The sequence below is a fragment of the Sebastes umbrosus genome, chromosome 8 (genome assembly GCF_015220745.1).
Source record: "Sebastes umbrosus isolate fSebUmb1 chromosome 8, fSebUmb1.pri, whole genome shotgun sequence".
Lineage (NCBI taxonomy): Eukaryota > Metazoa > Chordata > Actinopteri > Perciformes > Sebastidae > Sebastes > Sebastes umbrosus.
The window spans coordinates 21,607,474-21,633,978 of NC_051276.1; the positions used below are offsets into that span (position 1 = coordinate 21,607,474).

At 41.6% G+C, this 26,505-nt stretch overlaps 3 protein-coding genes across 5 annotated transcripts in view; 2 read left to right on the plus strand and 1 right to left on the minus strand.

Annotated features, from left to right (window-relative positions):
* Window positions 1-90, minus strand: part of si:dkey-32e23.4 (dynamin-1-like protein) — a 17,813-nt gene extending 17,723 nt beyond the window's left edge. The window contains exon 1 of the mRNA XM_037778449.1: window positions 1-90. This exon is cut by the window's left edge and continues 31 nt beyond it. The gene's annotated coding sequence lies outside the window, so the exon portion shown is untranslated.
* A 67-nt stretch (window positions 91-157) lies between these two features.
* prkg1l (protein kinase cGMP-dependent 1, like) lies at window positions 158-9,788 on the plus strand. Of its 3 annotated transcripts, XM_037778445.1 has the most exons (20): window positions 158-281; window positions 1,105-1,297; window positions 1,393-1,516; window positions 1,669-1,835; window positions 2,401-2,514; window positions 4,029-4,134; window positions 4,339-4,402; window positions 4,720-4,797; window positions 4,988-5,082; window positions 6,094-6,159; window positions 6,271-6,348; window positions 6,450-6,546; window positions 6,661-6,800; window positions 6,888-6,977; window positions 7,182-7,323; window positions 8,435-8,598; window positions 8,695-8,817; window positions 9,105-9,167; window positions 9,262-9,328; window positions 9,420-9,788. In XM_037778445.1, the coding sequence occupies exons 2-20, from the start codon at window positions 1,108-1,110 to the stop codon at window positions 9,501-9,503; spliced, it is 2,052 nt and encodes a 683-aa protein (XP_037634373.1). In that variant the 5' UTR covers window positions 158-281; window positions 1,105-1,107; the 3' UTR covers window positions 9,504-9,788. The 3 variants fall into 3 exon arrangements, with proteins under 3 accessions (XP_037634373.1, XP_037634372.1, XP_037634375.1); XM_037778444.1 differs by having other exon boundaries at window positions 6,661-6,977; XM_037778447.1 differs by lacking the exons at window positions 8,695-8,817; window positions 9,105-9,167; window positions 9,262-9,328; window positions 9,420-9,788 and having other exon boundaries at window positions 6,661-6,977; window positions 8,446-8,595.
* A 1,280-nt stretch (window positions 9,789-11,068) lies between these two features.
* acsl2 (acyl-CoA synthetase long chain family member 2) lies at window positions 11,069-26,430 on the plus strand. The gene is made up of 20 exons (XM_037778443.1): window positions 11,069-11,215; window positions 17,768-18,018; window positions 18,111-18,225; window positions 19,258-19,322; window positions 19,421-19,522; window positions 20,178-20,277; window positions 21,436-21,614; window positions 21,703-21,735; window positions 21,948-21,999; window positions 22,148-22,221; window positions 22,534-22,611; window positions 22,691-22,825; window positions 22,926-23,060; window positions 24,253-24,421; window positions 24,516-24,604; window positions 24,683-24,799; window positions 24,893-25,036; window positions 25,113-25,214; window positions 25,300-25,371; window positions 25,462-26,430. The coding sequence occupies exons 2-20, from the start codon at window positions 17,770-17,772 to the stop codon at window positions 25,600-25,602; spliced, it is 2,151 nt and encodes a 716-aa protein (XP_037634371.1). The 5' UTR covers window positions 11,069-11,215; window positions 17,768-17,769; the 3' UTR covers window positions 25,603-26,430.
* Window positions 26,431-26,505: the final 75 nt, after the last annotated feature.

A 26,505-nucleotide genomic window follows, 5' to 3' on the forward strand; every position in this document is an offset into this window, starting at 1 on the left:
AGGGGCTCAGGAAATACCCCAAAGACCATCTGACCCAATTGGGATCCAGTCCATGCATTTCTCATTACAGCCTCCCGAATGGTCTCTCCAGTGTCTCGGTCATGTGATTGCCTGCTGTCTGTGCCCAGCCCTGGCCAGCCCTGAGGAGGAGGAGGAGAGGAGCATCTCTCACTTTAGGCGGGTACAGAGGAGAGCTGCACCTGTCTGCTGCTGCCAAACAGGGACAAACACATCCAGGACAAGTGAGAAAGACTTCCACAGCGTCACACAGGCTGCATGTGGTAAGTGAAATACAATATCTTTGCAGGAACAGAGCATGCATGTGTGCTTACAGTCTATTAGAAGCAACTCATTCATGTAATTTCAAAGGCTATTATCAGTGCCAAATGGCTCCGAGCGCGTTTGCGACCCAAAAATGAATAAATCCATATTTTATTCCTGCAGGGACGCAAAGTGTGTGTGACTTAATAGAGTCTTGACCTTGTCCTAATCCAATTTGTTTTTATCTCTTTTACTGGAGCACCGTTACTTTTCTTGTCCTTTGTTTGTCTCATATTTTTTTTTGTTAAGTGTCCTTGAATCAAGTACTGCAAGAAGAAGCAACCTCCTGCAAGACAGATTTATAGTCTTCTTTTTTTATTGCACTGGAAACTGTGTCATTGGATTACACTTGAGCATGTTTTTCTTTTCCTGTTCAGCCTGTGGAAAACGAAATCAAATCAAATATTAATGTACCATCTATCTATCTATCTATCTATCTATCTATCTATCTGTCTATCTATCTATCTATCTATCTATCTATCTGTCTATGTCAAGCTCTTAAGAGAATGTGTTTAAGAAGCATACAGCAGACTCTCCTGTGTGCTTTAATCCAAGTAGAAGCCATTACACCTTATTGATTCCTCGTTTATATTATTAATATGAATAATATTGACAGAAGTAATCACAGGAAGAGATGCAGACTGCTGTCAAGCTTTGAGTGATTGTAGCTGCAAAATCAGACAGAAATTATACATTTTGTGTCTATATATGAATGTACATTATGTTTGTGTGTGGAAAGAAAGATGATGTATTTTGCTGTGTTTTGTCACCTGTTGTTTGCAGGTAATGGGTACGCTTCGGGACCTCCAATTTGCCCTGCAGCTAAAGATTGAGGAGCTTCGCCAGAGGGACACACTAATAGATGAGTTAGAGCTGGAGTTGGACACAAAGGATGAGCTCATCCGGAGGCTGCAGGAAGAACTGGATCGCCACAGAGCCACTGTCTCCCCCCCAGGATGCTCTGCAGCCAGCGCGGGTACACAACATGGTGCTTATAAATGTCATATTTTAACAGCATGTAGCACAAACCTGGAATTTGACTTATTCTGTGTGTTGTTTTTTTTCCTGTAGCTTGCTCAGCTCAAGGTGAGGACTCTCAGAGAGCCATGAGAAAAACAGTCATCTCTGAGCCCTTCTCTCTGGACCCGGTGACTCTCGCCATGGTTTCACACAGAAGCTGTGACAAGAGCCTGGAGTAAGAGCACATAATGTTCTCTCAGCTATTCAAATACATCAAATGCATGTTCAAGGTTCACCGACTGCTCGGAGTCAATAAATACCAATGCTGCATTCAAAGCGTTTTAATAACTTGCCCTTAAATGTTATGTCCTACCTTGGATCCCTCAGGTCTCAGAGGCTGATCCACGCATCCTTTTTGAAGAACGACTTGTTGAAGAACCTTGACGAAGGAGAAATCACAGCCATCACAGCCTGCATGTATCCCACCACCATCAATCAAGGCTGTTATGTCATCCAGGAAGGGGCAACTGGGGCTCAGGCTTATGTTTTAGAAGGTAAATCATTTTTCTTCTTACAATTGCAAACATTAATCATGCTTGAGGACATTTATTAACACCTCCTTGAGCTGACAGGTACTTAAGAACAGATGAAATGATTAGTTTTATCCTATCTTTGAATATTAGTTTTCTTACTGCTGGCTCACAGCGCAATCAGATAGCAAGTTGACACTCAAACACAGCGAGAATTACATGTTTGAGCAAGTGAAGAGGGGGCACTTGGGATAACAAGTGACCCACATTGATGGGTTTTTTTTGTGTTGAAATGTCAACTTGATACAAAAGACAGGAGGGAAAAAAAAGAGGTTCTGCAAAGAGTTCATCAGTGCTCGATTGTGCTCAGGAATCTTGGCAGCATTTGTAATGTGACAGCTAATGGAGAGTGGCTGCTCCCTATTTTTCGCTTGTCATCCTAACCAGCGAGAGGCGGTGGTCTTGATTTGCTCAGGGATGTATGTGACAGACAGCTGAAGGTTCTTGACAAGTCTCTCTCCAATTTCCTGACACAAAAACACATGCACATGTCGCTTTGTTTCTTCACTGGCTGTGTGTTTATGAACAGAAGGGCAGCTGGATCTGACAAAAGATGGCCTGAAGCTTCTCAGTATCGAGCCAGAAGACATGTTTGGAGAACTGGCTCTCCTCTATAACTGCACCCACACCTACTCTGTCTCAGGTACCGAAGCACCGTGTTCTTGGTTTTATATTTGCATGCAGATATCGCTTGAGAGAGACTGCTGGAGTTGTGCTTTAATTCATTTTGATTTGGTGGGGATATATATAAATAATTCTTGCTTGAGAGAATATCACAAGCAGGCAGGATTTGTGCCAGTGGTCTTAGACAGACATCTTTTGAATTTATAATCAAAGACCTTTTTGAGGTCTTAGACAACACCACGGCTTCAAACGTTTTTTTCTCAGAGATGTGGGGAATTTAAAACATTTTCTGCTTTACTGCACATATAACCCAGCTGCCTGATTGCCACGTCTCCTCCCTGCAATCCAGCATGCATCACAAACATTGACAAATAACATTTTCAGAAATAGTTCCATGGTTGGATCATTACTGGTGTAGGAATTTGTGATATTCTTTAGAAAATAAAAAGTGCGCTGTCATTTCCTCCCGGCATCTGATCACAGAGTCCTGTGAGAAAACTTTCTCAGCCGAGTTTCTGACCTGGTTTCACAAATAAATAGGCTGTGGAGACGGCCAGGATCAGTTTAAATCGAAAAAAAAAAATGTTTATTTGCCTTGTTTGGTCCCTAAGCATCCCATTCCCGTTTTGTACTGCTTTCTTTATCTTCCGCCCAGTCAGCCTTTCCAATTTACTGTTCTGCACTATAGATCTGCTCTCCAGTAACAATGCCGGTGGTCTGCTGTCTTTTTGTTCCATGTCCATTTCTGTCATCCCTTCCCTCAGATCTGTTCCTTCCTGACCTGAAATTACTTTCTTTTTTTCATTGTTGCCATCTGAGACCATCAATAAGGCTTTTTGCTCATGTGGTCTCTCTCATTGTGACAGTGATAAAGCTCCAGGTGAAAATCAGGCTTCATCATCAGGTCATGGAAGTTCAGGGTGATATACTGCAGAAAATGTCAGAAAATCCTCCTTTCAGAGCAATGTTTGGCTTATTAAAAAACATCCCACACAGCATTCAGATCCAAATAAAGCAATATGGCCCTGAATTGTCATATGGCAGTAAAATGAAAACCGATGGGGTATATCCAAATGGGGGTAATTGAGATATCAGGCCTGCACCATTTTATCAGATGATGGATCTAATTAGACCGTCTGGAGGAAGTCGACTTCCGTTTGCAGGAGGCTTCAGTGAACCAATCAATAGGGGTCATTATTAATTTACAACACCCTCTTTCAAGCTCTATTATAAAGAAAGAGTAATAAAACTTAAGGGAATCAGATTAGATTTATATTAAAAGTCCTCCGTATGAAAATAAGCACTTAACATTTCCTTTTATTCTACATGATGAGCATGACTAATAGAGAGCTGGCCTGCTTACTGTCTGCTCTTCAGGCTGTGGCTCATCCTGCATTCAATCCACATCCATCACAAACTACACGTGTCTTTGAGAGCTGTTTCAATACCAGCTCCTTGATTGTGTTTCCACCTGAGCTCCAGTGTCGCCGTCGCAACCGTCAGCATCACTTCCTCTTGTCTTTTGATCTGCAGCGCAGACGGACAGCAAGCTGTGGGTTATTGACCGCAAAAGCTACCAGACCATACTTTTGCAGAGCGGTCTCAACAGCCTTTCTCAGTCAATGGAGCTGCTTAGCAGGTGAACGTCGGACCGATACACTTCATTTGACACAAAGCAGGCCCCCAAAAGCTGCTCTGTATTCATGTCCCTTCAACACAATATCACCAGGGTCATGTTGTTTGTCAGTCGCCACAACGCTGCATTTAGGCCTTTAACACTGACCCAAATATTAACATTCCCATGATGTTTTCCTGTTATGTCTTTGTACCTGTGTGTCTGCAGTGTTCCCTTCCTGCAGTCTTTGCCAGAGGACGCCATCATGAAAATGTCTGATCTCATGGAGGAGGTACAGATTAAGTTCTTAAATCTGCAGCATTGTGTAACCGTCACTGGTCGTTCAAACAGGATCCAGCTGATAGATTATGTGTGCACACAAACAGAACGCGTGTAAACATGAGCGTTTACAGGCCCCTCTGTATTTTTTAATTTCATCTTTCTTTGTTTGGCATCAGTTAACAGACAGGTGCTGCTGTATAATCAGAATGAATCATTCATTTTTAACAGCCCTCATCTTAATATCTGGAAAAGAGTCTTTTCCTTGCTGTCCTTTTCATGCTCTTTTTAAATTTTTTGCACCTCTTATCTGTCATTTATGCTCCTCAGACACACTACACTGAAGGTGACTACATCATCCGACAAGGGGCCACAGGAGACACCTTTTATATCATTAGGAGAGGCCAGGTAAAGTTTTATGCTCTCTGCCCGCTGCACAGATGAGATGAGGCTTTCAGAGAGGGAAAGGAATTTAGATTGTGGAGGACAAAATGTCAGCGCAGCCTTAGAAATTGCATTACGATGGCGATAATTGACTTTCTACATTGCTCTCCAGCATTACCTCTTTTTCATTACCTCTCTCTTTTGTGCTTGCCAGGTGAAAGTGACAGAAAGGAAGCCGGGCGACGAAGAGCAGGTCGTCCTTTCTAAGCTCTCAGAGAGACAGTGGTTTGGAGAGAAAGCTCTGTGGGGGTAAGGAGGAAATAATGCACTTTCAGAGGAAATCATGCAGAAACACATGGTGGTGAAAACTGACATTTGTGTCACCATAATAATATCAATGATTTCTTTTTCTTTTTTTGCAATAGGGGGGGAGACACTACAGGTGAATAGGGTAGAAAAAAATAACTAATAGATATCACAACTTCCAATTGATTACTTATATTAAGTTTTTATTTTTTGGATTATAAGTTTTCAGAAAAAAATTGTTTAAATATGCAAATGAGGCATATTTCAAGAACAGAAATCTGAACATTGGTTAAAGCCAGGTTCAAAATTATTGTTTCATGTCGCTAACATATTAGAGTCAAAGGTTTTTGTGTAGGGGATTTTGGATACCTCTTTTTATCACTCCATAAATCAGAAAATACTGTCAACAGCTATACAAAAACGATTTTTGCATGTTTTTAGGAATAAAATGTTCTAAAAATCAAGCTCTGAATGAAACCTCTCTCTAAAAAAATTCAGAATATAGATAGGTATGAAATTGGAAAGTTTGGTGGATGTAAGTGCTACTGAAGTGGAGATTTCTGGCTCAGAGTCGGAGAAAAAACCCATTTTGAGAAAATGGCCTTTAAAGATATGTATTGTAAAATGCCATGCATTTTGCAACAATACAGGCGAATAGGGAAAAAAATGTAACTGATAGATATCACCATGCAACTTCCCCAGTTGATTACTTACATTGAGACAATTTTTTTTGTGTTACAAGTTTTCTGTAATTTTAAGTTTGAATATGCAAATGAGGCATTATCTAATGCTAACTTTGGGTGAATTTAGGAGAAATCTACAGACACAAACAGACAAAGTAGTAAAATGAACACCTAAATGTGTATTTTGGATGTTTTCTTTCCACTAGTCTGAAAGAAGACATGTTATGGAAGCAAAATAGCCCAAAACTCAAAATTGACCAGTGCATGAAAAACTATGTTTTTACCTCTTCCCTCACAAACATTATGATTTTCTTCTTCACTCTGTCTTTAGAGAGGATGTTCGGACCGTGGATGTGATTGCTGCAGGTGAAGTTACATGCTTGGTCATTGACAGGGAGTAAGTGGATATTTTGTGTTAATAAAATACACTGCACAGAAAGTAGTAACTGATTCAGTTGCTAAACTATACCGTTAATTTGGAGAATATGCATGTGCTTCTGTGTTTCAGGACCTTCAAAGACATCATCGGTGGGTTGGTGTTTGACTGCAGTCATGAGTTGCAGCAAAGCCATGAATCCAAAATCGAGTGAGAAGCATTTGCACTGCTATTTTCTACAACAATTACATGTAATTTGCACCTATGAAATAGAAAAGGTATGAGCTCACCTTTGTTTTGCTTGTGAACAGGTCAGACAGGGATCCTGATCTCTTCTCATCTTCCACCTTAAGTGATTTCCAGATTATCTGCCCTCTAGCCGTTGGGGAGTTTGGTCACGTAGACCTGGTGAGGGTCGATCTTATAGCAGCTCACACACAATGACACAGATCCCGCCGTTTAGCGGGCTCCTCCGGATTCCATGTTTCTATAATGTAATCTATTGGTTTCAACCTCTGTCAGGTGCAACTAAAGAGCGACATCAAGAGTCTTTATGCCATGAGGGTCCTAAAGAAGAAGCTGATTGTCAACAGCGGTCAACGAGAGCACATCCTGAGAGAAGGGCGCATCCTAATGGAGGCTCATTGTCCATTCATAGCCAGGTGTCTGTTCTTCAGCAGTTATCTTGATTACATAATAATGTGTTCATCTTCTTTATTAACATGTGTCTATATTTGTATTGAGCGCAGGCTACATAAAACCTTTAGGGACGCCGAGTGCCTCTACATTTTGACGGAAGCTTGCCTTGGAGGGGATTTATGTGGTCTACTCAAAGATAAGTAAGTATTTTTGGACTAAAGTAGATGTAAGGCACTCTTTTGTCATCATGCTGATAAAATATTTATAGTCCTACCACTTAGCCAAGCTTTCATCACAATGCAATTTTAAGACTGAGCAGGATTGTCTTACATCTGTCTACATCACACATTTCTTTTTTCGCTGTGATGCTTAAATCAGCCCTTCTACATGCTGTTCTGTTTCAGAGGATGTTTGGACGAATGCAGCAGCAAGTTCTACACGGCTTGTGTTGTTGAGGCCTTGACCTTTCTTCACTGTCGAGGTGTCATCTATAGAGACGTCAAGCCTGAAAATGTTGTTCTGGATGAGCTTGGTTATGCCAAACTGGTACTATAATTGGTTACAAACTTAAAGGTGCTCTATACGATATCCAGAGCATTAATATAGCAGCGAACAACTATTAGCTATGTGAAGATATAGAGGAGTAATGTCTACCTGAGCAGAGAATGAAGTCACTATCCCTGTGTGTGTTGTAATCTGAGCTTCTTCATGCTTTGTTGACATTGCCGGGCCGGCCATGTGCACGTATGTGCATGTGCACGGATAAGCCTCTGGGGGCAAGTGGCTATATTTCTGGGGTTCCAATGTAGCCAGCGGATATCTGGGCCAAGACTTCCTTTTCCGTGCGCTATTTATTGTTTACAGTCCGATAAGCAACTTGAGATGCAAGACTGGAGTTGAGAGACGACGTGTACGACCGGATTGTTTCTGTGTTTGAAGAAAAACGGTTTACAAGATCCCTTTAAATCATAGAAATAAAATTCTATTTCTATGTTTTAAACCATAAAAAGCTAAAACATCGTCAGATGATAGCCGGTGGGTTCCCAGATTGCATTTTGGCCAATGCGTTCCGTCCAAGCCCCCCAGGAATAGCGCCAATTTTCGTGGTGGCCAAACGGCGGCACTACAACTTCCATGTTCGTCATGTGATGCCATTGGGCCCAAAAATACTTTTTCCCATAGACTTACATTGGAAAATAAACGTCTGTAACTCAGCGGATATTTTTTAGGTGAATCAACTTCCCAGTACGAACACTTGAATAGCCCTTATTTAAATCATTAGGTCCTAAAAGTTGTAAAATGCACTAATAGCCGAATCCAGAGTTATTTTCCTTTCTCCGTTCATGTGAATGAGACCCAGACCGAGGAGCGGATAACGCCATACCAACTGACGACGCCGTCGTCCCGGAAGCGTAACACCCACCCTTCGTTTCCCCCCCCAGGTTAACACTGTCAGCAGTGTTGCCTTTGTTTTCACTGTTAGCACTGTTAGCAACATTAGCTATGAACCGCCAGCTCAGTTGCCGCCATGTTGAGAGCCGTATAGAGGCAATAGAAATGCTCCCAATCTCGCATTTAGCACCTTTAAAATCAGATTTTCCAATATGAAATTGTATTATTCAGGGTTTTACCAGCTGTAAGTGAACTCATTTCTTAGATTGGTTCCAGATGTCTAAAGAAGGTTGAGGTGGGAAAGAAAACCTGGACGTTCTGCGGTACACCGGGCTACACGGCACCTGAAATCATCCTAAACAAAGGCCACAGTATATCCGCAGACTTCTGGTCACTGGGTGTTTTTGTGTTTGAGCTTCTGAGTGGCGGGTAGGTTTTACAGTTTTATGCAGCCCTATTTGTTACGCTCATTTCTCCAGTTGTGTAGATGAAGTGATGGTGACAGGCTCATGTTTTCCTCTCCAGGCTCCCATTCAGCGACTCTCACCCGATAGATATTCTCACTGCAACAGTTCGTGGCATCGATCAGACCGACTTCCCAAAAACCATCAGCAAAAGTGCCTCCAGTCTCATAAAGAAACTGTGCAGGTGCGGTAAAAGAAATCCCAACTACACACCATGAATTATAATGTGAAAGCTAAAGACAGTTATATTATAGTGCTTTTTCAGACGTAAAATCCATCTTCCACCCACCATTGTATATGTTACATTATATTCCCCCTCTTCCAGCCACAACCACACACAAACAGATAGGAGCAAATTAAGAAGCGATGCAGGTGTTCTGGACACGACCTGTGGTGTAACACCACCTCTCAAAGGACAGAATCTGATTATTAATTCATAGTTTATTTGTGTGTTTGCTTTCCATCACCAAGGAGCAATCCCTCGGAGAGACTGGGCAGTCAGAGAAATGGGGCCAAGGACATTCAGAAGCACAAGTAAGACGACAGATTTATTACCCTGGAGAAAATCACAGAGACCTGTGCTTGGAAACATGGTTTTACAGGTTGTGATGCTCCGTTTTTTATTCAGATGGTTTGAAGGATTCAACTGGGACGGACTCTGTAAAGGCACACTAAACCCTCCGGTTATCCCCAAAGTAAGACACGTTCAGTTTGGCTTCTTATTTTCTGTTTTGTTTTTACGCTTGTTGCAATGAATATACTTTTTTCTCTTTTTCCCCATCTCAGGTGAAAGATACTTTGGACAGCAGTACATGTGGTCATTACACTGAGGGCTCAGTGGAGCTGTGCACAAACTGGGATGATTTCTGATGGATCAGCTGTGAACTGGAAAAGAAAGAAACCTGTCAATACTTCATCACTTTCAGGTTTAGTCCTCCTAAATAATTCACTGCCTTCAGTCTAATTACTGCCATCAAGAATTAATTATATTTTCAGACAACAAAATGTTATATAACTGCAGATATTGTTTGATAAATGAACCATGCTGCCTACTGTGTTGAGCTCAGACTGTTTTAGATAGATTTATAAAGATAGGAGTTCAGTGATGTCACCGCTGTTGAATGTATAGGCCTAATAAACTAATAGGCTGCATCACACTGTCTTTTCTTTTCTTTTTTTTAAATATACAATCCACTATGACTTTCACTTTTGGGGGATTATTGTACAACTCTGTCATTATCTGATCTCTCCCCCAAAAATGCCTGAATATAATTAAGGAGTGACGTCAGAGTCAGCCCAGTCTTGCAGAAAAGCGTCAAGACTCTGAAAAGGTAGAGAGATCAATACAGGAAGTTGTGTGATTTTAACTTCAAAATAAAGTAACTGAATTAAATTATAAAATCGTTGAATTGTGGAAAAATGATATTCTGACATTATTAGATTAGGCCGAGGTAGTTTATAATTAATTGGTTTTATAGCTAAAATATCTAAAATGACAAATGAAAAAAAAAATGCCAAAAGAGGAAAATAAAAAAGACTTATTTTGCAATTTCTAGTTTATTTTGTGGCATACTTTTTTTTTTTTTTAACTCCATGTAATGCTCTGTTAAAGCATACAACAGAGTATTAGGGCCACATTTAGGAAAAATAAATAAATCTGAGATTTCGAGAATAAAGTCATAATATTACGAGGAAAAATTTCGTAATTTAATGAGAATAAAGTCATAATATTACGAGGAAAGAATTCACAATTTAATGAGAATAAAGTCATACTATTTCAAGAAAAAAAAGTCATATTATTATAAAGTAGTCATTTTACGTGCTATTTTAGAGGGGAAATAGAGCAACCACACAGACCTATAAGGGAAATTGCCTCTTTTGTGTTGGAGGAAATTACTTTTTTTCTCTTAAAGTTATGACTTTATTCTCCTAATATTACGACTTTTTTTTCTTGAAATAGTATGACTTTATTCTCATTAAATTACCACTTTTTTTCCCCTCGTAATATTATGACTTTATTCTCAAAATCGCAGATTTTCTAATCCCCTCAATGTGGCCCTAATAAAAGCATTTTCATTAACATGTGTTAACATTTATTTCATCATATTTCCTCCTTAGATTTCCTTTTTTGCCATAACGTTAAAATATGAATGAAATCAAAAATAACACAATTAGTTTTAGTAGGGGTTTTAGTAGTAGGTCATTTTAAACAATTATTGCCATGTAAAATAAAGGCATTTTAATTTTGTTCAAACAATACAGTGTGCCTTGGATTATTTTTGAAGGAGACTTGCATTTTCTACCTTTTTGAGACCATATTCTACAAACGCAACGAGCCCTTCACAAGACTGAATGAACACAATTAGTTTGTTTTTAAACTATGTCTAGGTGAACTTTCCCGCTTTATATCTCAAACTTAACGTGGATTACTCACTGAGTCCAGGGTTTTATTTTGTAGGTTCTGACCGGAAATGAACGCACCTTGTTTAGAGCTTGACGTGTTGCAGCTTTGGATGGATCTGCAGCTGAAGTAACTTTGTAGCACAACCTTGGGAACAATTGGCGGCCTGCGCTCTACCGAGGTACGTGTCACTATGGCCTTTGTTTGTTTGTTACTTTGTTTCCAGTTGTTTTAGCTCAATATAAACAAACATATCCTACCTAAACTAAACTAAACTAAAGTATGAAGGACTCAGATTTCGATGTAAAAGTTAGTCTGCAGCCGGCTGAGAGTCCAGACTACCGAGCTGAAGTCTCTGTGATGATGAATCAACCTGTTTGTAAACTTTTGCATTAGGTTTTTTTTTAAAGAAATGCTCCTTTAAATGATCCAGTGATGAGATAATACAGGCTGCTTCAGGTTGCTGCATTCAAATGAACACATTTGATAAAGTTTCCTCTATGTAATATTTTTTTGGTGCATTTAATTGAAGCTTTAACTTATATATTGACCTCATGGTTCTTTCCTCCTACTGTAGTATTTGCTTTTCATGGTGCAGAGAGACTTTCTGGATATTTTTTGCAGTGTGCTTCCAAATTCTTTTAAAGACCTGAGGTGCACTTATGTGTAACTGTCACCTTAAGCACAGTCCTGTGGTATTTTGTCCTGATCCAAGCAGTGGATGATGATGTGGTTGGGAAAAAGGTTACAACCCTCAACTGTAGGTTTTCTGACATTCTTTTGTCAAATCACATTCCTGTCTAGTCCAGTCAATTTCATTTTTCCACAGCATAAGACACCATCTATCCTTAGACCCTCTATTTGGATAACTTTGTGTTTGTCTTTTGTTTTTTTCCCTGAGGGTTTCCTAACCTGCATGTCTAGATACTCTGGAGCATGCAACTTGTTACAAGTTGTCCACATGGCCGGATGCCAGGCTGAGTGTTTGACAGTTAAAAGTGTATATAGGCTAGACCCACATTATGGCAGCTGAGGTCGTGCAGGGCTGAATGATCTGCCATGCTGCACAAAAACACTCACTGATTCATAAGTGACCAATGAGTTGTGGTGCCAGGAAACCTAAAAGTGGAAGGTTACCCCTGCATAGTGATGTTTGAACCTGGTGCTGCTTAGTTACATGAAACTTAAGGCTTGGAGAGGGGGGGAAATAAAGCACAAATGTTGCATTGTCTGTGAGAATCCTGATTGGTTCCAAGTGAATTTGAGACCCAAGTGAAAGTGTTTTCATACGTGCAGGATGCTTTCTCATTTATTCTTCCCCCCCCCCCCCCCCCCTCCACAAGAAAAACTTCATTGTGACCAAGTGTGTGTCTGTGTTCTTCACGCTTCATTTGGGAATCACAGCCGGAAAACACCCGTGCGTTTCGTTCTTTCTCTTTTTCTGGTTTACCCCCCTTCCGCCGCCCGGCCAGCCTCACGTGTCCCCCCTCTCTCTCTCTCTCTCCTCATCTCCCCTCCATCGGACCACTCTCTTCTCATGGCACATGGAAAGTGTGCAGAGTTCATTCATTCTGCTGCTGCTGGTGTGGTTACAAAATGCTGTCGCCTCGCACTCTCCCATTAAAAACCTCCCCCCTCCTCCTCATGTCACCTCCTGTAGTTTTCTGGGTCAGGGGGAAACATTGCTCTCATCACCACAGTAGCTGTGATGGCCACTGTGCACAACCTCTTCTCACTCAGGGACCTTTTCTATGCAGGAATCTATCTTTTAAGGGGACTTAATCCTGACTCTGCTAGTAGACAAATCCATATTTTAAGTTTAATTTAACAGGAAATAGCTTAAAAACACACTATTACTGAAAGAACGCTATTAAGGTCAGACATTTTCTGTCTGCTTGTAATAAAAAAGACATGCATATATTTTGTTAAAAGTTTGTTGAACAGAGTCTCGCTACCAGAGTTTTAAGTGGAGCAAGAAATGGATTTAATGTCTCCTCTTTTGCTGCACTGGCTCCTTTTTAAAACAAATAGGCTTTACCAGATGGTGATGTTGCCAGAGCACACACCTGAAGGTCGTTCTACTTCTTAATGTACCAAAAGCTTAAACTGAAGCTACCTTTTGCATTTATTGTCACATTTTAAGGGGAAAAATGGAATATATTATTCATAACTATGTTTTCATTAGTGTATAATCACCTGAAACTAAGAATTGTGGTGTTTTCGTTAGCTTAGAATGAGCCCTTCATATCATTATAGGGAGCGGGTCTTCTTCACGGAGTCCGCCATGTTACTCCACCATGTTTCTACAGTAGCTCAGAACGGACAAAGCAAAGACTGGCTCTAGAGAGAGCCTTTCATGTTTTTACGTTACCTGAAGGTCACCGTAGTTCTCTGACATGCTTGTGAAACTGTGATAACGTGAGCTGCAGAGTGCAAAACTGTGGTACAGCCAGCCACCGCCTGACTTCCCGTTGCTCCTAAAGTAGTGTTATTATGGTATGGATGGTCTATGAGTGAGACGAACGGCGTTATCGGTGGCTCATTTTACTGCAGTCTTGGAAAGGGAGAAGTGAGCGGAGGGGTACTCATTTACAACCACACCACTAGATGTCGCCAAATCCTACACACTGCACCTTTAAGCCTTGATTTGACCTAAGAAAAGGTAGTTATTTTACTATTAAAAGGACCAGTGTGGGATTTAGCGGCATCTAGTGGTGGGATTGCAGATTGCAACCAACTGAGTACTCCTCCGCTCACACCTTCCCTTTCCAAGCATGTTAGAGAACTACGATGGCCTTCAGGTAACGTAAAAACTTAGAAGGCTCTCTCTCTAGAACCAGTGTTTGGTTTGTCCGTTCTGGGTTGCTGTAGAAACCTGGTGGAGCAACACGGTGGACTCCTTGAAGAGGACCCGCTCCCTGTGTAGATATGCAGGGCTCACTCTAAGCTAATGAAAACATGATTCTTAGTTTCAGGTGATTATACACTAATGAAAACATAGTTATGAATATTATATTCCATTGCTGCCGATAGATCCCCCTAAATCCCAAACACTGGTCCTTTAATACCTTTTAAATTAAATTGTAAACGCTTCAATAATTTTTTCCCATTACTAATTTTTCACCCGTCCAAGTTCACTTTATGTGAAGCTCATTGTATGCTATGCCCCCCCCCTCTCTAAAAAATGTGACATACAAACAGTGTTTGACAGTGTGAGTGTTTAAAGTTATAGTCATCATTGATTACATGCCAGATTTTTCTCTAAACCAGTTTGTGGTTTCTGTTTTTGTTCGTTCCATATTCTGAATATCTCTCGTCTGAGTCGTCTCTGTCTCTGCTTGTTAGCCGGACTAAATGTGCACAGACATGCAGACTGCCTCAGGCTATCTGTTACAGTATGCATGTTGCTCCCCTGTGAACCGCTATTCTGTATGCACTCCATAGCAGCAAAATCAACATTTTGAAACTAAATTTGTTTGCAAACTTGCAAACATACTTTTAACCCACTATTATTGTCCAAACACCAGTCCACATTATGTCATCATGTGTGCCCTCTGCTATGAATTCAACACTCCCGAGTGTCAATTCAGGTATGAACCGCCAAAGATATTCAGGTTTTTGTCTCCCCAGCATGGGACTGGCACGGTTCTGTGAAGGTGCATTTGTATTCCTCCAGTCTATTTTCACGTGTATGTGCCGTTTCTTTTGTCTCATGTCTTCCAGGGAGTAAAAGCTGGGAGCACAATGGTCCCTGTCTGGGCCTTGACAATAGCCCTTATGAATGGGAGTGAGGAGGAGGAGGGAGCGACGGAGAGAGAGAGAGAGACAGAGACAGAAAGGGGCTACAGGAAGCTCTCTTCACAGCCCACTGTCATTTTTTTTGATGTGTCACATTTCATAAAGCCCTTTTTGTTTCTCATTTATTTATTTACCTCGTGAAAAGGACTCAAGGGGATCACCAGCTGCTGTTTTGCTGCAGCAGGTGTGAAGTGACAACTGAAAAAGTTTTAATTCAGATAAATTGATGCCTAAAGTAGATTAGGGATCCTCTGTGGAGGACGAGTGTGGCATCACTTTTGCCCATGCAGGGAGGGGAAGCGGTGCAGGAGCAGCCTGGATGAAGAGGAGGGAGGGGTAGATCACTCTTTATCCCCTCTCCTATTGGGCACCGGGGGGAGAAAGTGGGTGAGAGGTTGAGGGGTGATCGGGGAGGGGTGTGGATGTGGGAAAGTAGAGATTTATTCAGTGAGGTGAATTCCTTGCCTGGTGCAAGATGAAGTGGTTCGAGGTGGAGTGAAATGAGCAGTTTTACTGCAATTTTTCAGTTTGTGTCGGGGGAACGCTGCTTTGAGGCTATGGATTACTCTCAAGTTGCTTTTCCTCTCTTTCATTCAGTTTTGATATGAACAATAAAGTCTTTGGCAGCGGGGGATCACGGGGGTGGACTTTGCCGGTCCTCCCCCTCACCCTATCCCACCAGCAGCCTCTCGCTACTGTACGCACCCCCAACTCTCTCTCTCTCTCTCTCTCCTCTCTGGTGAATGAAAGAGTGGCACAACATGACTGAGAGTAACCTCGCTGCCTGTTTCTGTTAAGCCAATCGTTATTACTTCCTTGTGTCTCTCCACTCCCCCCACCCACCACCACCACCACCACCACCACCAACCCAGGCCTTTTCTTCTCTTCTCCCTCTGAGCGGTGCCAAGCCTGTAGCCCAGTGTGGTTCAGCCTTTTAACCAGACAACTTTCACAAGATGTTTTTAATTACTTTACTTTTTAGGTTTTGTGTCATTCTGTGTTTAAGCTATATTTTAGTGTGTGAACAGAGTTTACTGTGGTGGATAGAAGGGGAGATGTTTGGAGGGAAAACTCTTTCACACATTTACACATCAAAGGATGTTTACAGGCCTTTGGGGGGTAGGCTACTGCTGTATTTGTGAAAAAATGTGGTATACAACCTTTTGTGGCTCCAGATGGAGCTGCACAAAATGTGATAAATTGACCCAAGTGATGTCACTTGAGTCAGGGGTCAGTTGAGTCTAAAGCATAGACTGTTTATAAGAAGTGGACGTAGTCAAGGTGACGTCACACATTGGTTTGTGGACTGCCGTTTTGAAGCCTCGAGTTCGGCATTTTGGCCGTCGCCATCTTGGTCTTTTGCAACCAGAAGTGACATGAGAGGGTGGAATTAAGTACAACCGAACGCTGAATAAGACATTTTTAGGCGACCAAAAAGGTTACAATTAACTTTCATGAGCTGAAAACACACTGTGAAAGGGTTAAAGTTCTACGGGTTAGGTAGGCCACAACCTAAAGCATCCCCTGCTTTATGGTCTATTTGACTCTAAATGGGACCATAATTTACTAAATGAACATCATGCTGTATTGAAGAAGACTTGAAACTAGCGATTGAGACCATAAACTCATGTTTACAATGTTTACTGAGGTAATAAATCAAGTGAGAAGTAGGCTCATTTTCTCATAGACTTCTATACAATCAGACTTCTTTTTGCAACCAGAGGAGTCGCCCCCTGCTGGCTATTAGAAAGAATGCAAGTTCAAGGCACTTCTGCATTGGCTTCACTTCTCAGACCCGGAGTTGCCTAGTGGTCTGAAGACTACAAGTATGAAAACGAAAAAAAATCTTAGGGTGAAGTTGAGAAAGAAGTGAGTTTACCAGACTTCTCCAGCCCGCTCCTCATCTCTGCTGGAGGCTAGCAGCTCAAGGCTACATTCGCCGCTACTAGCATAACACATCAGATCTCCAACCAAACCGTAATAATTAATTTACAATTGAATAACTTGTAGTGTAACAAAGTATCTAATTCCTCCCATTTAAAATGCATTGAACTTCTTGGTATGTGAGACATCTACTGGTAAATGTGTATTTTACTGATAAAAGTAGTGCTGAAATGGTTGGTCCATTAATTGATAAGTTTATTGACAGCAAATGAATCACCAACGATCAATTATTTAAGTCATTCATCAAGCAAAAGTTTCAAACATTCACTGTTCACATGTGAGGATTTGCTGTTTTTTTCTGATTGTTATCATAGAAAATTAAATATCACTGGAATTTGGACTGTTGTAATGGGTATTTTACAGACTAAACAATGAATTGAAAAGAAAAATAGTAGTAGTATAACCCAACCGATAGAGGATTTTTGAGGCAGATACTGATATCCGTTATTTGGGAGTTTAAAAGATACAAACTGACCAAACCTAATCTGCATTTCTGTACAGAAATTTCTTGTTTCTTATTGGTCGACATACAAACCGGTGACGATATATATCTGCGATAAGCTCATATCTTGGCCTGGCCGATTTATCTATGTGTCTCGCTCTAATCAATGTTGTGAATGAATTGTAATAATTTGTTACAGTCCTAGATCTAAGTATCTAGCACTATCACTATTGCTACTTGAAAAATGATGATAAAAACAGAGACAATGAAGTAACTTATACCAAATTAAACCGATAAATTGTAAAGGAAAATATGTAAAAACAAACACAATAGTCATTAGAAAACATTATAAAAGGCCTTAGCAGGAAAATTGTGTGTTTAAAAGTGACTTGAAATCCGTCAACCTGTTTCAATGTGCAACATGTTTACTGTGCTGCCAACTGCAGGAGATGCTGCATTCTTTGAATTGCAGCAAAATGAAATGTTTTTTGATGTAAATGCAAAACATAATTCTTCATTTCCTACCTTCTTTCTGTCGTCCTCTCTCAGTTATGCATTTCCAGGAGTGGTTGCGGTCACTTCGCTCCAGTGCTGGACTCAAAGGGTCTGAATCGGAGGACTTCTGGAGTCTCCTGCCGTCTCTGCCCCTGTCCTCCTTCTCCCTGTCCTCCTTGTATCTGTCCCCGTCCTCTCTGCTGGGTTTAGGAGCCCTGGCCTCTCTCACCGCGTACTGGCTGGTGACCCGTCCTCGACCCATGCGTCCTCCCTGTGATCTGCAAAACCAGTCGGTCGCTGTGAATGTGAGTGGATCATGGTTAGCGTCATCGTCATTATAAGTTTTCATGGATGGAGTGTATTAAGATGTTTGATAGAGGTGTTTTGTTTGTTGTAGGGAGATCCCAGCTGCAGGCGATCAGCTCTTCTTAAAGACGACTCGCTGCTGGAGTTTTACTACGATGACACCAGGACGGTCTTCGACATGTTCCAGAGAGGCCTGAGGATCGCAGGTGGTACACATCCACAACACAATTCATTTAACTTTACCCTACATGTTATTGTGTAATCATATCAATGAAGTGACAAAATGAGTATCTCAGCAGCTAAAGTAATCTCATTATGTGAAATAGTCAAATTTGTGTTAATGACACTGAAGTGTAAAGACTGATTAAATGTGTATTATAATTATGATTAGTTGCCATAATTATGTAAGGCGAGACACCCCAGGCCAAAACATCATTCATGCACTGTTCAATTTTGGGCTATTTTGCTTCTATAACATGTCTTCTTTCAGACTAGTGGCAGAGAAAACAACCAAAATACACGTTTAGGTGTTTATTTTACTTCACTTTGTCGTTCGAAGATTTCTCCCAAATTCGCCAGTTTCATTCCTATTTATATTCTGAAGGTTTTTTACAAAGGGGTTTGTACATAAATATCATTCATAGCCGGATTTATAGAACATTTTATTCCTATAAAAATGGCGAAAATGTATTCTTTTTTTTATGGCTGTTGAATGTATTTTCTGATTTGTGGAGAGATAAAAGAGATATCCAGAATTCCCTCTGCAAACACATTTGACTCTAATATATCAACAAAATGAAACAGTCATTTTGAACCTGGCTTTATCCGATGTTCAGATTTCTGTTCTGGAAACGTATGCATATTAGCACAGATTTGATAAGATAATGTCTCATTTGCATATTAAAGACATACATTTTCAGAAAACTTGTAATACAAAAAATAATTGTCTTACTGTAAGTAATCAACTGGGGAAGTTTCATGTTGATATGTATTAGTTAAATTTCTTACCCTATTAACCTGGGGTGTCTCCACTTAACATTAGCTTTTTGTCCCTGATTCAGTCAACTGTGGTGTAATAGCTACAATTACTCCACTCGAACATGATAAATTATATATATTTAAGTATTGTTCATGCTTGTTGCTAGCTGTAGCAGTCAGATAACAAATCATTTTAGCACCATATTATGCAGTAAGTATTGCATATGTGTGACCTGACCCAACTGTCTTGTGTCCTTCAGGAGACGGCCCGTGTCTGGGCTTCAGAAAGCCGGGGCAGCCCTACGAGTGGATCTCCTACGCTGAGGTCTGACGTGTTTTAAGTATTTCTATCCTCCAGTCATCATCGCAGAACTTCTGTGTAACACGTTACTCTTTGTTGACTGAGCGTCTCCAATTCTTCAGGTGGCTGAGTGGGCGCAGGTGCTGGGCTCTGGGCTTCTGGCCAAAGGCTGCCAGCCGAACCCGCAGCAATTTGTTGGGATATTTGCACAAAACAGACCCGAGGTATGACGGGACTCATGTGTGACGTTTGTTTGTTCCCCCGCTGGTTGGTTACCTGCGAGCTTTAGATAACTTTTATGATATGAATGGTTCTTGCCTCTAATCAAGATCGTTGATCCTTGAACTTCTTGAACAGCCAAATAGATCTAATTTGTATTTCATACACACATCTCCGCAGAGGTTCCGCTCCTACCCTGAACTCGTACCAGGTTCGCATTTTCGTCTGTGAATTTTTTAAATTGAAATTTGTTTTTGTCTGTCCTGAAAGTGTGTTTGCTTTAATTCATATTGAGAGCAGAGTGCCGGAGGTGGAGTGTGGGTCTCCAGGGCTGCTAATATTGGAGCATGTCTGCTCCCACACTCATTTTTTAATATATCCGTTAGCCATTTTTGTCACTCCCGTGTAGAGAGTGAAAGATAATTTTCTGCTCCATCAGAGCCCGGAACCTCTCATCAGACCTATCGACACACAGAGTGCTGTTTTCTACTTTGAATGTGTTGTTTGTTTTGTAAATATGAAATGCATTATGGTCGACATTACCATGCATAACTCCCTAATGTTTAGATATCTAAACTCAACAAGTACTCACTCAGTATGGTGTGTGAAGGCTGGAGAGGAGTCTAACGGTGCTGCTTTGTCTCCCTCTGCTGGCAACAGTGGATCATCTCAGAGCTGGCGTGCTACACGTACTCCATGGCGGTGGTGCCTCTGTACGACACACTGGGGCTGGAGGCCATGGTCCACATACTAAACCTCGGTGAGGAAAACCTGCATGTAGAAACAATAGAAAGGGCATTGTTAATGGGGTTTTATTATTATTTAAAGTAGTAGTTCACCACAAAATCCAAACTTTGTCATTATTGGCTTGCCTGCCAACCTCCCATATCAAATTAAACCATACCGTACCATAGTGATGAGCAATGCAACCCTTCTCCCAGGACATTAATTTGGAGACTGAGATTCATGCAAACTGTGTGCATATTATAACATCTAAGAAAATATAGGCGATAATTAGGTACACATTATGTTGGAAACAGCAGTGGAAGAAGTACAGACCCTTTTACTTAAGTAAAAATACTTCATTACATGTAAAAATCCTGCTTTCAAAATACTACTACTAAAGTTAAAGTACAGAAGTATTATCAGCTAAACATAAATATAAAAAGTAAAAGTATGAATTCTGCAGAAAAAATGGAGATGGGGTGATAAAAACAACTCAATCTCAAACAGTTCCTTTTTTTTTTTTTTTTTTTTACAATATGTCAAAAAGGTTGCAAACCTCTGGTTTATTGTTATTTGACAATATATTGTATTTTATAAGCTTATTATATGTTTTTAATGTAAAATGTAAAATCTTGATATGCAAAGTCCTATAAGTGTAATGGAGTAGAAAATGGCAAAACAAGTATGACACTTAAGTAAATGTACTTACTGACTTGGACCCAAAGTGCAGTCGTGTGACTTAAAGGTGCCAACGTTCGAAATTCAGAAAATTTTTATTGCCTCTACACGGCTCTCAACATGGTGACAGCTAAACAGCGGGTAGCAGCTAACATGCTAACAGTGAAAACAACAGTAACAGTGCTGACAGAACAGCGTTATAACCTGAGGTGGAACCGGAGGGTCGGTGCTACACTACCGCAACAACGTCGTCGGTTGGAATGCCGTTATCGGCTGTAACCGGCGTATGAGCAGTGCACAGCGGTAGCCATGAGCAAGCCAGTGGGGCACGCTCACATGCGACTGGAAAAAACAAAACTGGAGCATCTTCTTTGAGCTTCACTGCACAACTAAAGCTGACTAGAAAAATACTGATTTATGTCTTTGGGGTGAACTATTTCTTCACAACGTCAGTAGTTGACACACTGTAGGCCACTATGTATTTGGTAACTCTTCATGTTGGTGTCGTTCTTAGCGGAGATCTCTCTTGTGATCTGCGACCGGGAGGACAAGGCAGCAGCTTTGTTAGAGAACAAGGAGAAAGGCGTGACTCCGACGCTCTCCTGCTTGATCCTCTTCAACGATTTCAGCGATGCGTTTGCGGAGAGGGCAAAGAGCTGCGAGGTGGAGGTTTTGAAACTGGAGCAGCTCATGGTGAGCATTTAAATGTATGCCCTTTAATTTAGCCATCAATGTCGAAACGTAAATTGATATGAACAACTCCTCTTTGTCCACATCTTAGGACCTGGGGAGGCAGAACCTCAAAGATCCTGTGGTGAGTTTATCGTCTCTCAGCTGCTACATCATCACCGCATCAAACCGGCTCCAGTAAACAGCTAATCCCCCTCTAAATGCTGGGATGACAGTTTTACAGTTGCTCCTGTCCCATAAGATATCATTAACACTCACTTGTAAACAGGACTTAAATTAAGAGCGGAGGAAGCCTGTTGTCATATTCTCCTGTTTTATTATTGCTGCCTGCTGTAGCCGCCCCAGCCTGAGGATCTGGCCGTGGTCTGCTTCACCAGTGGAACCACAGGTATGTGATTTCATACGTCTAATTATCCCTCACTCACATCATTAGAGAAGTGTCCTTCAGTGCCCACTAACAACCGATCTTTATGGCACCGCTGCAGTTTCCTTTTGCCGCGCAGGGCACTGCAATAATGTCTTGTTTATTTATCCAGGGAAGCCCAAGGGAGCCATGATCACCCACGGCAACATCGCCTCCAACACTTCCTCTGTCATTAAGATCCTGGAGGTCTGTCTACACTTCCACCTCCTTGTCTAATTGAGAACAGCCTCACAGCTACCGTCACTTCCCATCTGCTTGTGTCTCTGTATCTCCAAACTGTCCCTTTCCCGCTGTGTCTAATGGTATGATTAATTGGCTGTTTGATTGCCCCTGACGCCGGGAGGTACTTTAACTAATTGCCCCCGTACGAAGATTGTGCTATCTAAGTGGCGTTGAAAAAGCCGTACAGCGTGTTTGATTGCCTGCGAGGCTTCGCCGTACGCCTGAACTTAATCTCTCCCCTGTGTTTTGCTCACTTTATTCCTCATTCTCTCTCAGGGTTCGTTTGTGATCCGACAGGAGGATGTGTCGATCTCTTACCTGCCACTTGCACACATGTTTGAGAGGATGATTCAGGTAGCTGAGCCTCTTTTTTTTGTTGTTGTGGCGTGTGTTTGTGTGTTTAGACCCTAAATAAAGACTATTTCTGTCACAGGTGTCTATGTTCTGCCACGGGGCCAGAGTAGGATTCTACCAAGGCGACATTTCTCACCTCATGGACGACATTAAAACTCTCAAACCCACCTTCTTTCCCGTCGTGCCACGTTTACTCAATCGCATCTATGACAAGGTCAGGAAATAGACGTTTACTGTCGTATCTAGCACCATAACTCTTAGTTGGTTGTGTTTTTAAATCTTGTTTTTGTACATTTTTGCTGATTCCTATAAAGATCCTGGGTTCTGTGACCTCTCCGCTGCGCAGGGCTTTGCTTCACTACGCCGTCAGGAGAAAGCAGGCTGAGCTCAGCAGCGGGGTGGTGCGCAACAACAGTCTGTGGGACAAACTGGTGTTCAACAGGATTCATGTCAGTAGCTGGAAGCTTCATTTTATTTCCACCTGGATCATATTTTCCCACGTTTTCAGTTCATTTGCTGGAGGTCTCCAGTAAAGACCTGCAGGCCTCTTCAGAAACAAAAACATCTTCATTTTATGCCTCCGCGCCGACGACAGCCGTGGCCGGAGGCATTATGTTTACGGGTTGTCGTTACGTCCTTACCATTCTCGTGAACACATTATCTCAAGAACATCTGGAGGGAATTTCTTCAAATTTGGCGTTCACTTGGACACAAGGATAAACTGATTAGATTTTGGAGGTCAAAGGTCAAGGTCACAGGGTACACACGTCCGTCTCATTCTCGTGAACGTGATATCTCAGGAACGCCTTGAGCAAATTTCTTCAAATTTAGCACAAACGTCCGCCCGGACTCGAGGATGAGCTGATGAGATTTTGGAGGTCAAAGGTCAAGGTCAGTGTGACCTTACATTTGTCCCATTCTCATGGCCGTGTCTATAACGTAACCCGCAAATTACAAAAACTTGCAGAAACTATCGCGAGACTCGCTGCCCGACGACCTATCCTAACCTTAAACATCACGTGAGATTTTATGTTTGATTTGCGTGTTAACTTCTGGCCATTCGTGTGAAAGCGATATCTTAGGAACGCCTGAAGGGCGCAAACATCCACTTGGACTCAAGAATGAACTGATTTAAGAACTCAAGAATTCATATGCTAATTATGCAGGATAAAATGATGAAGTGATGACATTTTGGACAGACATGGATGTAAACTACAACTTGACTGGTTGGTGGAGGCATACAACCGTGAGGCGGTAATTTTAGTTTTACTACAGTTTTTAGTCTTTAATGACACATTTTCTGTTAATACAGGATTCTACAGTTGTCGCTATTTATGTTTTACAGCACTCAACACAGTGGTACACGTAGACCAGCAGCCCCTGCAAATAGTCAACAAATCTGTATCCAAACTTTATGTAGAAGCACAAACTATTCCAGCAATCAATGCCAAATTCACCCTGAGCATATTGGTCCTGTGGGAGCGAATTGGAGAAGCACGCGCGCTGAAAAATTTTGGCTCGGTACAGTCAATGCAGATGGGAAAATATGGTCTAGGTTGAAAAATAAGGAATTTAGCTTGTACCCTCAATATGATTGCATTTGAACCGTTTTACATAAATACTGCATCACTTGTGTTTCAGGCCAGTTTAGGAGGTAATCTGCGGTTCGCCCTGACCGCTTCGGCGCCCATCTCCCCCACCGTGCTGTCTTTCCTCAGAGCCACTCTGGGCTGTCTGATCTTTGAGGGCTACGGCCAGACGGAGTGCACCGCAGGCTGCACTTTCTCCATGCCCGGAGACTGGACCGCAGGTAAGACACCATCCGATTCTCTAAGTTGCTAGAGCTTTTGTGCCCGTGTTGGTTAATCCTATCCTCAGCAGGCGTGTGGATGTGTCTTTGTCAGGTCATGTAGGTGCTCCTTTGCCCTGCGCCAAGGTGAAGCTGGTAGACATCCCCGATATGAACTACTACGCTAAGAACGGAGATGGAGAGGTGAGATGCTCTTAAAATGCCATCGTACTGTATATAGCACCAGACCGACTGACACTTCTCACGGTTTTGTCATGTTAGATCTGCATCAGCGGCCCGAGTGTGTTCAGAGGTTACCTAAAGGACCCAGAGAGGACGGCTAAAGCCTTGGACAGCGACGGCTGGCTGCACAGTGGGGACGTGGGCCAGTGGCTTCCAGTAAGTTTAGACACAATCATCAGCCTAAGGCACACAGATATCATCTTCTGGTCTCCTGTAAGTAAACAAACGTGTCCGCTTTTCCTCCGCCAGAACGGGACGCTACGCATCATTGACAGGAAGAAGCACATCTTCAAGTTGTCCCAGGGAGAGTACATCGCTCCAGAGAAGATAGAAAATGTCTACACGCGTTGTGTTCCTGTGCTGCAGGTGTTCGTGCACGGAGATAGTTTACAGGTACAATGCGATTCAGTTGGTCTAGATTCAAAACATTTACCGTGGTACGAGTTAAACTTTTAAATTTTGTTACCAGTCTTACCTCATAGGCATAGTCGTACCTGACCCCGAGGTGTTCGTCGACTGGGCTAAAGACCGAGGATTTGTGGGATCCTATGAAGAGCTGTGCCAGAATCCTGTATGTCATCTAAACCCCAAATTCATAACTTTTTACACCAGTGTATGCATTCCAGAAAATTGACGGGTTATTGGTCTTCCAACAGGATTTAAAGAACGCAGTATTAGAGGACATGAGAGCTGTGGGGAAGGAAGCAGGACTGAAGTCCTTTGAACAAGTGAGGAGGAGCCTCTCTTTTAGTTAAATGTGCGAGCTACTAACCTCCCAAAATTGACTTTTGGTGTGATTTTGTGTCTTACCTTTTCAGGTGAAGGACCTTCACTTGCATCCAGAGACGTTCAGCATCGCCAACGGCCTTCTCACCCCCACGCTGAAAAGCAGACGCGGCGACATCCGCAGAACCTTCCAGGAACAAATATCAAGCATGTACAACAACACGGCCTTCTGAAAAAACACCGCCCAGTAATTCACACACAACACCCGAGGGTTACTGGTGTCCAATGAGGGAAAATAAATGGGACAGGGACCTGTGAGAAAACAATTCAAATCCTGTACGTCCAGCAGTGCCTTATTTTAAAATATATATATTTTGGAATATTGGTATTTTGCTTCAAAGAAGTTATAATTCACGTCCACCTCTTGCACGTATGTAATGTATTAACGTCACATGAGAAATAACACAGAATGGGACCAAACCTTTTTTTTTTTTTTTTTATTTCCAATCTCACTAATTCAGAGTTGTGATTCACCAGGAGATTTTTGCTGATAATTAAGTTATTGTCTAGTTGTAGAGATTAAAACAAGTAAAAGCACAGAAGTTATCGAGAAGCAATCTGCAGAGATGTTGAGTTAGACATTTATTTCACGCTGCTCTGTTCTTCCCGTCCCGTGCAAGGTTTCTTAAAAGGCCACTGTTATGTGTCCTTTGGACGTTGTTGCTCATTGTACTTGCATTAACTGTAGGTTTGTATTTTACGGTTGTTGGGCCCTTTTATCACCATGACATAAGCTTTTCATGAACACTCTTGATCGTAGCTCTATGGTCGCGTGTTTTTCTAATCGGTTCTGAAACATTTCATAAACCAGTGTGAGCATGTAATCCTTCACCTGAAGTTAAACCGTTTAAACTAACGAGGGTTTCAACAAGCAATGATTTGTTAAAAAGAAAAAAAGGCTGAACTGTATATACTGCTTGTATTGATATTTGTTGACAGGACCCTACTGACTAATTCCAGTAAAGTAAAACTGAACAGAAATAAAGAATAAAGATTAGTAACTGACGAGTCTTGTGTGTGATTTAAATTCTATAACAACTCCTGCACTCGCCCTGAGAAATATGCAATGAATATCC